The 12970-nt window shown below is 42.7% G+C and overlaps 1 protein-coding gene across 1 annotated transcript in view; it reads left to right on the plus strand.

The window, feature by feature from the left end:
* ADAMTS3 (ADAM metallopeptidase with thrombospondin type 1 motif 3) overlaps window positions 1-12970 on the plus strand; it is a 652903-nt gene that overhangs the window by 121495 nt on the left and 518438 nt on the right. The window contains exon 3 of the mRNA XM_069230315.1: window positions 8255-8664. Coding sequence (XP_069086416.1) covers window positions 8255-8664 — 410 coding nt within the window. The remainder of the gene's footprint in view (window positions 1-8254; window positions 8665-12970) is intronic.

Consider the following 12970-nt stretch of genomic DNA (forward strand, 5'->3'; position numbering starts at 1 on the left):
GAATGGGCGCACTGTTGTGAGATGTGCAGTAATATAATCACACGGCCGCACAGACGCTTCTGTTTGCAACAGTAGCATAAATGCATGCTGTGTGTCTTCGGCCAGCGCCTGCCTGCGTAGAGTTAACCTTACGATAACAGCACAGCAAAACAAAAATGTTTTCAGCCTAAAACAATTAACTTTGACATAGTGGGGCGAGCAGGGAAGTTAGCAGGGGGAACCGAGCCAGAGGTGTGCCAAGGGTCAGCTCTGGCTTTAAGAGCCCGTCAACGAGACATCCTTTGAAAATATTTCGCATGTCAGTAATGCAACAAAGATATTGTTGGCATATGACAAGGTGTCTTCAAAACGAGAAAACATTTTTTTTTTACCCACTGAAGTACTTTTATTGAAAGAAGGAGTTTTTGAACACAAACTGAGAAGCATTTCTGCCCTGCCCTGATGACAATGCTATTAGTGACCTAAGAAGCAAGTCAAGGGTCATGTGTACCAATATGTGACCTACATTTTTATCCTTGATGTAGCAACATTATAAACTATTAAATCAAACCCTAAAGGTTTTGGTGCACTGCACAGCCTGATCTCATGTATTTGAAGGTGCTCTCAAACAAAAAGAAGGTTTAGAGAAATATAGTATTTGCCTGCGATCACACAATTTGGTTTAGCTGGGATTGAGCCCACACTTTCCTGTACCTGGATGGGTATAACGTTCTGATGTCAGAGGTTAATGCCATGCCTTACTTCTTAAAGGATGAGGTTAGAGCATGAGTGACAGAATCCACGTTATTTTTGGCAGTTTTACATAGCCTGCACCTAGCCCAAGAAAATGGGAGTGCTTCACAACAGACAGACAATGTTACACACTTTTGGGGCATATTTACATGCCCCTTAAGCCGCCTTAGCGTAATTTTTTTGATGCTAAGGCGGCGCTAAGGTGGCCTTTCCCCTGCACCAGATTTACAAAGTGGCGCACTTTGAAACCCCTTGGGCCACATTATGCCTTCACCAGGCTTAATGAATGCAAGGGGGGGCGTTCTAATGCAGGGAGGCCCCAAAAAATGGCACAGTGAAATTTACTAGATATCACTGGGCCATTTTTTACGTCATTTCTAATGCCTACTCAAGGCAGGCATTAAAATGACACATCAATTAATGTCAATGGGCCTTCCTGTGCTTTGCTGCACCAGCGTCAACATTTTTGTCACTAGTGCAGCACAGCGCACAACAGCATAAAACATTCTGACGCTGTTGTGATAACAACGGCCATGGTGTGGGATATTATACATACTGTGCAACCATGGTGTCGTTAGGTGGGGCAAGGACGACGCAAGAGGAGTGGTGCATTGGGACTGATGCACCACTTTTTCATAAATATGCTCCTTTGTTTTCAGTACAGGGATACAAAGGATGCTCAGCTGAGGCCGGTATACAAATGTGGTTCCGCATGTGACATGGTTGGCAGCTGTAACCATTAGGGCACTGCACCTTCATTGAAAGCTTGCCTCATTTTGGGCTTGAAGTTCCAAGAAGACCTCAATTTGAACCAGGCATCTGGCTCGAGCCTCTTTCAAGCTTTCAGCAGGTGGCACTCCTCTCGAAAGTGACCGTTCCTCATTAACGTCAGAATGGACGTAGTGCAGGACTCTGCAGGACTCTGCAGCCTCTGCGGTTCGGTGGGCTCCCATTCTTCAGGGGACCCTTATACCAGCCTAAGGCCTATGAATATCTGGGAGATTATATTAGAACATTGGAATGATGGGGGCTCCATTGAAAACAATGGAGTGCTGCAGGCTTTTACTGGCCGTTAAAAGCCCGCAGCGCCAACATTCCAATGTTTGCTTTGTTCACAGCAACAGCTGTGAACAAAGCCTCACGGAGCCCGAGGGGATTTTAATCCCCTCGGGCTCCGTGAACATTTTTTTTTTTAATAGAACATTCTGCCCTGTGTGGCAGAATGTTCTAATAGCCTTAGAACCCGCCGTAGCGGGCTCTACCGGCTATTAAAGTCCCTCTCCCTTGTTAAATGCCCTCGCCTTCGGCTCGGGCATTTAACGCGGGGAGCAGGCCTTTAATAGCCGGTAGAGCCCGCTACGGCGGGTTCTAAGGCTATAGTAGAGTATCATCTGGCCAGTTCATGGAAATCCACTTATTTATTAACAAATAAAATCTTTTCATCTTGAATAAATGCAGTTCCACAAAAGATAAGCTTGTCAAATTCATAAAACACTGTTTCTGTTTTAAATTGCAAACAGCTTCTAAGTTTTAAAACAGGATGTTTCACACCAAACATCAGTTTGTCATTTTCATCAGCTACTCATGTCTATTACTTCCACAAATGGCTTGATTCTGCCTCGCCTGCCAAAGGGTCACTATGCCATGAAAAGGATGCTCATGTGTCTGCAACTATCACTGTTATGCAATAACCAACCCTATACCAGGGCGGTTATATGATACTATATCGAAGTCTATATTATCTGCATTCTATAATATCGCATCTAGTACATCACTTACCACTACGTCGTCAAGGTCAGTGGATCATTTCCAGTAAGATCAATAAATAGAGTACAAAATAATTGAGACTACCTTTTGGCAAAACAACAAATGAAGAAATCTTGTGTACACTGATTTGTTTTGAAACTGTGGGAAAACCTTGACACCCCATACCATGATTCATCGGCAAAGCAGCATACTGCATCATTGTGAAAATAACTAGTAGTGACGTCAGCAAACTCTCACCCTTCAAGCCATTGGGCTAGTCTGTTGAAGAGAAACAATGTACCACGAGCTGAACGAGTGTAACTTGTTAATGTTTCCTATGGGGGTGGGGGAAATTAAGGAACACTCCTTTGAACATATTTCCGTCTGCGTGTTTCCAGGAGTTTTTCACAAATGTGTAAAGTTTATCGTATTGAGCGCCTCTGCACTAATTAACTTTTTGCGTTTCTCCTTAGGGAAAATATTTTTTTCCCTGTAGAGGACTTCCTTCCCCTACTGCTCCACCAATTTTGTGGGTGTCCCTATTCTATACCTCTTGAAAATGTATTTACTCCGGCCCTTGGGAATAATACTGTGACCATGAGTACAAGCATAAACTATAGTACGACCACAGGTTTATGTCCATGGACTTCCTTTGCAAAAACGATGAGTGACAAGTCAGAAACAAACACATTGGGTATAGCAGGCTTCAGATTACACAGTTTATAGCCAAGGGTATCAGTTGAAAGCCTATATGCAGCAGGGGAAGCATTAAGGTAGTGAGTAAATGAGTCGTTTTAGCACCCTCTTTCCCAGCTTTATAGAGGCAGCTGGCAAAGGGAGTGCCTCTACTAGAAAGTGGCAGAAGGCACCCTGTTCACCGGCAACCCCATACAGCACTACAGATAAGAAACTGCAGCCTAACAAGTATGTATGTGAAAAGCAATAGTTGCTTCTTTTTATATGGTCCCGACTATATGCCTAGAACAAATCCGTAAAGGTAATTCTAGCCCAGTGCACAGACCCAAAACACTGAACCTAAGCTTAATGCTAACATTTGCTTTAAACTTTGGAAATTTGAGCAAGTTTTCCACATAAAGAATATTAAAATGAAATATGTGAACTTGTCATAATAGGTTATTTTTCTTTTCTTTTTTTTTGTTTTATCTTTTATGAGCACCTTTCAATATTGTTCTCAAAGTAATATCTGATTGATGAAGCCAGGTCTTGCATTCCAGTGCTACCAGAGGGAAGGTTTATATCCTTTTTAGGTCACAGTATATAAGACAGCGTAGCTGTCTGGTTTGCTAAAGTCCTCGTGGGGATTTTCAGAAAGTTGACCTAGGAATGCATTTTGCCCATTGAATACCATTGGCTTTGTGGTTTGTAACTCACATTTTCTGGCTTTCTGTTTGCTGGCTTAATTTGCTTTAGTCTCTCCACTTTCAGTTTGTCCCTCCCATTGTCTAAACTGTGTTTACTGTGTCCTTCCACAAAATTCCTTTCTGTAGGCAGGCCTTTAAATCTTCTTCTTTTTCTGTCACATATTCTGTGCATTCAAAGGCTGAGGCCGGATGTCAGGTGCTGTTTTCCGAGGACATTTGTTTAGTTTTCTTTCTCTGACGTCAAACTAAGAGGATTTATGAGACAATCTTGTTGGATACTGGGGTAGGGAAGAGTTTTTTTCTTTCGAGCACACAACTTCATTCAAATGAACTGTGTAAGCTTTTCAGAATATATCAGAATTAGTAACCAAAATGAAGCATATGTATTGGAAACAAATACTTTAATATGATCAAAGCAAATCTTTACATTAGGTGATGAAAATTCCAGACATTTTCGTTTGTGCACTGTATAGTTTAATAGTGAAACTGTGTGTTTGTGCAAGTGAAATGGTCATTTCAATTGAAAAAATGTCTGTAATGGCAGTGCGCTAGCATACCACGCATACTCTGCTCTACCCCTCTCCACTCTATTCTGCACCACTCCACACCATTACACCATACTCTTCACCACTCCACTTTACACAACTACATGTCACTGCACTATGCACCACTCTACTCTATGCCACTGCACTCTATGCAACTTCACACCATGCTTCTCTACTCTACCCTGTACCACTATACTCTATTCCAGTGCACTCTTTTCTACTCTACTCTACACCAGTCTAAGGCACACCAATCTATTCTGCACAACTCCACTGTACACCACTGTACTCTATGCAACTCTGCAACACTGCATTCTACGTCACTGCACTCACTGCTATACAATCTATGCCAATGCACTTTACTCTGTAACACTCAACCCTATACCCCTGCACTCTACACCAATCCACTGTACAGCACTCTAATCTATTCCGACCATTGCACTTTATGCCACTGCACTCTACACCACTTTACTCCACACCATTACACTCTATGCCACAATACACAACTGCACTCTACCCTGCACCATTCCACTCCATACCACTGCTCTCTATGCCACTCTACTCTTAATCACTTCACTCTATGCCAATGCACTCTACACAACTGCACTCTATGTTACTGCACTCTATAGCACTGCACTATACTCTGCATCACCATAGTCTATGCCACTGCTCTGTACGCCTCTCTACTCCACTGCACTCTGACAGTCTACTCTGCAACACTGCACTCTCCGCCACTGAACTCTGCGCTACCCTATTCTGCACTCCTCTACTCTGCGCTACTTCACTGTACACCACTGTTCTCCATGCCAATGCACTCTGTGACTCTGTGGCACTATACTCTACTTTCCACCACTACACTCTTTACCACTGTACTCTCTGTCACTTTACCCTTAACCACTGAACTCCCGCCACTGCACTGTACACAACTGCGCTTTGTGTCATTGCACTCAATGCCAATGCACTCTACTGTGCATCACCATAGTCTATGCTGTTGCTCCCTTCACCACTCTAGTCCACTGCACTCTGACACTCTAACTTGCAACACTGCATGCTCACCACTGAACTCTAAACTACTCTACTCTGCACTACTCCACTCTATGCTACTCCACTTCATGCCACTGCACTCTATGGCACTATACTCTACTCTGCACCACTCTGTGCTACTCTGCTCTTCATCACTCTATGCCACTCAACTCTACCCTGCACTCTATGCCACTGCACTCTATTCCACTCAACTGTATTTTGCACCACTGCCCTGTGCATCACTCAGCTCCATGCCACTCCACTCTGCACAACTCTGCACCACTTTTCCCTTTATGTCACTACACTCCAAGCCACTCTACTCTGCACCACTCTACTCTGCACCACTCTACTCTTTGCCACTCTACTCTGTACCACTCCATTCTGCACCACTCCACTCTCCAGGACTGCACTCTACTATGCACCACTCTAATCTATGCCACTGAACTCTATGGCACTATACTCTGTAACACTCTACACCAATGCATGCTACACCAGTCCACTCTACTCTGTGACACTTCTGTGTATGCCACTCTACACAACTCCACACCATTCCACTTGAATACAAGACACTCTCTGCCACTCAATTCTTCAACACTCTATTCCACTCTTTGCCATTCCACTTTACCTCACTCCACGCAACTCTCCTCTGCGCCACTAACGTTTAGCTATCCTGAAGAGCAGCCACGCTGGTGTACAACACGCCTAAAACACATTGGCAAAGCCAATAGTTCTTGCACGGGTGAGACCTATTAGCTCTGCCAGTGTTTGTTTTTCTAGAGATCAACCTAAGAACAGGCTCATGCTTTAAACTAGGCATATAGTGAGATGCTCATTTGCTGACTGGTGCTTTACCAGACAGTAATATCGAATTGAATGTTTGTGGATAAAGAAATCTGTCTTGTGTCATAAACAGTTTCTAGCAAAACACTTTACGAGTGGTCTTGGTTAAAACTGATTTTACTTTTGCAGCCGTAGCACAGCCTTATATCACGGATAAAGAAGAAATGTAAACAATTTCCTAGGTGAATGATCGCCAATACTGCAAGCACTGCACAGAAGATCTCTTATTTTTATCTTAGCATACATTTACTTTGCTTTATAATGGTTTGCCATCATGACAGTAGAGGGGTGTCCACTTCGCGAGGTCATTGTTGCGTTTGCCGGAGTCTTAATGAAACATTGTGCCCATTTGTATGATAAGAGAAACTACTAATATTATTGTTTACATTTTCTTAAAATTTTCCTCTTGAATATTACCCCATGCCAGAAAATATGAGATTAATATTTTGCATGTGATAAGAATGACTTTTTGAAGTAAAAGTACCTCCATGGTCAAAGTAGGAGGCCACATTGACCCTCCCTTCATTATATTCACTTCCGAGGATTCGCTTAGTCATGTCAGGTCTCTTTCAAACTTGGTACAGTTCACAATATAGTAATATGTCACCATAAAAAATGTTCTCGACCCTGCCCAGAATATTCTTAAACTACCAAGTGTGAAATAGTGGATATTTATTCGTACATATCTGCAGTTAGGAAACGAATTTCACCCCATCAAATTCAGATCTCCTCTCCTTGTCCATCTAGGAATCCTTATTCCACCTGCCTGTAGCAGGCACAAGTAAGAAAGAGAGATACATTAATTCATTAGATATGCAAAACGAAGCACGGTTAAAGAGAAATTATTAACAAAAATGTAGAAAGAAAAAGGATTGGGTCTCATAAAGAAAAAGGTCAGCAGCACAAAGGTAAGGCAATATGAGGGAATGTGAGGGAGTGTGAACTAAAGCACACAAAGCGACCTTCACTGACAAGGGTGCGGACTCACAGAGGAAAAATATTTTTAGATCCCGGGGAGCTGAGACTCATCTCTGAAATGGTAACTCTCTCCTTGACAACCATTAAGTCGGCTTGGCAGGCCCTTCTTTTATCTCAAGTGATATGCCAGTAGCAGTTCCTGTGCACCCACGCTGTGCAAGTGTCACATTTCTGCTTGCATGACACTACACAGCCAGACGTATCCCCGAAGATGCCCATCCTGGTGCCTACGGTGAGCAGTTCAGTAAATGTAAAACAAAGGTCCCAGAGCGGTCACACTAAGCCAGTGCTTGGTTGTATGTAATAGTTGACTTTTTTGGTTCAATTGCTTTTTAAATTAGTAAATTCTGTACCCTTCTGGGTACAGAATTACAAATATACTGAAAAATAGAATAATAGACTGCAAATTCACAATCTATATCAAAATATATTTAAAAACGAATCTACAGAATAGTGATTAATTTCAAATCGATTTTAGGTTGTAATATAGTCCCGTGCAGTCGTTCTACAGTCACTACTGTTCTTATATTTGTAGTTTGAACAGCGTTCCCAGTCTACTCTTTTTTTTAAAACAAAAATTGGATAATCAGACTGATTTTCTATTTGTTTTGTACATTTGACCAAAATTAAATATGCTTAGACATTTATGATTATTTTAAAAAACTGTGTTCTGCATAGATAAGTTAAAATCTTAACACTCTATTGTTGATGGAAAATATAACATTTGTAAATCTCCCCTTGTGATCAGCTTATTCAGATAAGACTGTTGACGAAATCAAATAAATATTTCATTTATTTTTTAAACAAACACTTTTGAACGTTTCTTCTAGTGATTCTTACCATTAATTCATTTTCATCAAGTTTTGTCAATATTATTGAATTTCATTTTCATTTGTGTATTTTCGTTTACTCGCTGATTTACAACTTTAACTTTTGAAATGAATCTAAATGTAATTAATGACAAGCTGCTACGATATGTCATATATATTTTCTTTCTCTTTTACATTAAAGAATTACCAAACAACAGACCAAGAGAATACAGGATAGTGACTCCCATCAGCACGGATGCGGAAGGGCGGTTTATTTCCACTTTGCTCTCGGCCAGCCATAAAAGAAGATCAGCCAGGGATGTGTCGCAAATCCCAGTCAACCAACTCTTTTATAACCTCACTGTTTTTGGTAGAGAATTTCATGTCAGGCTGAGGCCCAATAACTACTTGGTGGCTCCAGGAGCAGTAGTGGAGTGGCTTGAAGATCCTGTGCGGAATGTAAATGGAAGCAATGATGGAGATGTGAATCAGGCGGAAAGAGGAACAGACAGAGCATGGAAGAGACAGTCACTGCAGACCAACTGTGCCTATGTTGGAGATATACCTGATGTCCCAGGAGCATCTGTTGCCCTTAGCAACTGCGATGGTCTGGTAAGAGCTAGTGCATTTTATCCTGTGTGTTGTGCAGATGTTATTTTTCAGTAATATCACTGTACCTATCTGACCTGTCTGTAATATGTTAAATGTGCAGAAATATTTGTATGTATTTATTTGTTTATTTAAAGTTTCATAAGACACCAGGAGGTCTTACTTTGAAAGGAGAGCGCATCATAGAGGTGGAAACAAACATGCATCATGAACTTCAAAGAACATTATTACAAATATTGACCATGCAGTTTTGCTAATTAGCACATGGGTAAATAATTATTCATCAATAAACACCATACAAAATAATTCAAACATATAAGAATTAAAAATATTACAAACAGAATGTCGAAGATTTTTAAAATTTGATGTAGAAACTTCAGTATGTAGATCAATCTCAAAAGGAGGTGACAATTAGAAGTGAATTAGCATCAAAAGAGCAGACATTAAAGTTATCTTTTTTAAAGATAGTCTATCAGGGATCAGGGATTAAATTAAAACTTTACAGTCAGTTCCTTAGAACAATTGCCTCAAGAATTTTGCTTTTCTGAAGTCAAGGTTTCCAGAACAGTATTTGCACACAGCGGTTGAGAACTTCCCAAGATTATCAGTTTTTGGGCTACTAGTTTGCAACCCCAGAGGGAAGAATTTTAGAACTACTCTGGCTAGCTTGAATAGGCCATTGGCTTCATGATCAGAACTGAGATGATGTGCCCGAGTCATTTTTTTCCTGATACTTGCCAAGAAGCAGCAGAACATCAGACTGTTTTTAGGTGACAGCAGGGGCATAATAAAAGCCCTTGCAGCCCCTGTGGTGCAGACCCACAAAACCTTCAGGAGGCCACTCTATTCTTCTGGGGACCACTATTCAACCCAAAGCCAATGAACATCTGTGATATACGGGAGACTCAGTGGCCAGTCTTCAATCCTGTCATGGGTAGCGGGGCATCATTTTGCGCTACACCACTGGGAGGGGATTGTAGATTTCAGTTAAGCTAATAATTAAGAAACTGTGTAATGTAGCCCAGAGAGGTATGGAGAAGAGACTTGTTAGTTGAGAACCAGTAATGGAAGGACATCTACTTGGTTAAGTGTTTTATTTCCTGAAGGAATCTGATTTATTATTGTGCTCCTCTAGCTAAATAATTCATACGGGCATATAGATTTGGTTTCTTGTCTGAGATGAAGCTCACTGATTTAGAGCATTCCATGATAGATGACCTGTAGGCCAGAATCATGCCAGAATTGATCTCATAAGAGGCAATGATGTGGCAAGGTTAAAAGGTATGCCCCCTATTTAGGGCGATTTGTTCTTACCATGTCTGTACCTGAGTATTTTCTAGCAAACTTAGTGCAATTCAGCAAGGGATGCCGCATGTGTCTATAAGTTTTCTTCAATTTCAGCTCTACATGATGTCTCAATTTTCATCTATGCAATATTTATGGAACTGGCAGATAAATGGCATAAGACAACATATGGTTTATTGCTTCATATTCAATCAACAGTCAGTGGAAATTTCACATGGCAGAAATTCAATATTAAGAGTCCATATGTTCATTATTTTGTTTTACTGTCGCTTCTTATGCATAAATTACGTGCCTGATATTTTCCTAAATATATCAGCCTGACCTTAATTATAGCCTCCACTTGTTGTTGAAGAGGTAGGAATGGATAGGGCGAAATGGATTCTCCTGAAGTGAGCCATGTTTGTGTCCACATATGGTCGTAGAAAATAAAAACATTCTTCTTGTCTATGTACATAGTCACACAGCTGTCTGCAAATTCTTTGTATGTTTCATTGAACATAAATTCCTTGTCTTTCAAGTAAGAGAGCACTCTTTCAATTTGATGTCAGCTGCATGATATATTGCAAATAAGAACGAATGCCAAGTTTAGTTACATATTTCCATTTTATTGAGTTTGCATTTTTCTGTCATGATGGCTTGTGAGAATGTCTGTGCTGAACCTTTCTTGCAGCAGCTCAATTACATCAATTGCTCATAACATGTCTTTGATTAATGATATGGTTAGTTGTTATGTTCTAGTTATGAAGTTCAGTATTTGATGAACGTAAGTGATGCCTTTTCCAGCTATGCCAATTGTCTCCAGGGTAATTTAGCTCCGTGTGTTGAAAGGGATCCAGAAACTGGGTTGGTCCTAACTCATAGCACAAGAAGTATGCAGATCATCAGACAAGGCCACTTGGTTTCAGAGAGTCGATGAGCATGCTTTGAAAAAATGGTCACAACTTGTTGGATTTATTTCTAGCGTTCAGAAAGGTTTGCATGACTGCTTGTTGTGAGGGTGTAGGAAGTTGGCTCTGTATGTACTATTTCAAAGTAAGAAATAGTGTTCACAGAGTCCAAGGGTTCCCCTTAGAGATAAGATAGTGGCAAAAAGAGATCATTCAAATGCTCTATTTTGTGGTAGCGTGGTCGAGCAGTAGGCTTATCAGAGGGTAGTGTTAAGCATTTGTTGTACACACACAGGCAATAAATGAGGAACACACACTCAAAGACTTACTCCAGGCCAGTAGGTTTTTATATAGAAAAATATTTTTTCTTAGTTTATTTTAAGAACCACAGGTTCAAGATTTACAAGTAATACTTCAAATGAAAGGTATTTCACTCAGCTATTCTAGGAACTTTGAATAATCACAATAGCATGTACATTTTTGACAAAAATGGCAATAAGCTATTTTAAAAGTGGACACTGCAAAAATCAACAGGTCCTGGGGGAGGTAAGTATTTGTTAAGTTCACAGGTAAGTAAAACACTTACAGGGTTCAAAGTTGGGTCCAAGGTAGCCCACCGTTGGGGGTTCAGGGCAACCCCAAAGTTACCACACCAGCAGCTCAGGGCCGGTCAGGTGCAGAGGTCAAAGTGGTGCCCAAAACACTTAGGCTTCAATGGAAATAGGGGTGCCCCGGTTCCAGTCTGCCAGCAGGTAAGTACCCGCTTCTTCGGAGGGCAGACCAGGGGGTTTTTGTAGGGCACCGGGGGGGGGGGAGACACAAGCAGGCACAGAAAGTACACCCTCAGCGGCACAGGGGCAGCCGGGTGCAGAGTGCAAACAGGCGTCGGGTTTCTAACAGGAATCAATAGGGAGACCTGGGGGTCCCTTTAATGATGCAGGTAGGCACAGGGGGAGCTCCTCGGGGTAGCCACCACCTGGGCTAGGCAGAGGGTCACCAGGGGGTCGCTCCTGTAGTGGAGTTCGGTTCCTTCAGGTCCTGGGGGCTGCGGGTGCAGTGCTGGTTCCAGGCGTCGGGTTCCTTGTTACAGGCAGTCGCGGTCAGGGGGAGCCTCTGGATTCCCTCTGTAGGCGTCGCTGTGAGGGCTCAGGGGGGTCAACTCTGGCTTCTCACGGGCTCGCAGTCGCCGGGGAGTCCTCCCTGTAGTGTTAGTTTTCCGCAGGTCGAGCCGGGGGCGTCGGGTGCAGAGTGGAAAGTCTCACACTTCCGGCGGGAAACGTGTGGTCTTTAAAAGTTGCTTCTTTGTTGCAGAAAGTTGCGTTTTGTTGAACAGGGCCGCTGTTCTCAGGATCTTCTTGGTCCTTTAGATGCAGAGTAGTCCTCTGAGGCTTCAGAGGTCGCTGAACCCTGTTGGATGCGTCGCTGATGCAGTTTTCTTTGAAGTAGGGAGACAGGCCGGTGGGGATGGGGCCAAATCAGTTGTCGTCTCCGTCTTCACTGCAGGGCTTCAGGTCAGCAGCCCTTCTTCTTCTTTAGGTTGCAGGAATCTATCTTCCTCGGTTCTGGGAGCCCCTAAATACTCAATTTAGCGGTGTGTTTAGGTCTGGGAGGGCACTAGCCAATGGCTACTGTCCTTGAGGGTGGCTACACCCTCTTTGTGCCTCCTCTCTGTGGGGAGGGGGCACATCCCTAATCCTATTGGGGGAATCCTCCTTCTACAAGATGGAGGATTTCTAAAAGTAAGAGTCACCTCAACTCAGGACATCTTAGGGGCTGTCCTGACTGGGGGGTGACTCCTCCTTGTTTTTCTCATTATCTCCTCCAGCCTTGCCACCAAAAGTGGGGGCAGTGGCTGGAGGGGCGGGCATCTCCACTGGCTGGGATGCCCTGTGGCACTGTAAGAAAGGGGGTGAGCCTTTGAGGCTCACCGCCAGGTGTTACAGTTCCTGCAGGGGGAGGTGAGAAGCACCTTCACCCAGTACAGGCTTTGTTCCTGGCCACAGAGTGACAAAGGCACTCTCCCCATGTGGCCAGCAACATGTCTGGTGGGTGGCAGGCTGGCAGAAACTAGTCAGCCCACACTGGAAGTCGGGTATGTTTTCAGGGGGCATCTCTAA

The sequence above is a fragment of the Pleurodeles waltl genome, chromosome 1_1 (assembly GCF_031143425.1).
Source record: "Pleurodeles waltl isolate 20211129_DDA chromosome 1_1, aPleWal1.hap1.20221129, whole genome shotgun sequence".
Taxonomy (NCBI): Eukaryota; Metazoa; Chordata; class Amphibia; order Caudata; family Salamandridae; genus Pleurodeles; species Pleurodeles waltl.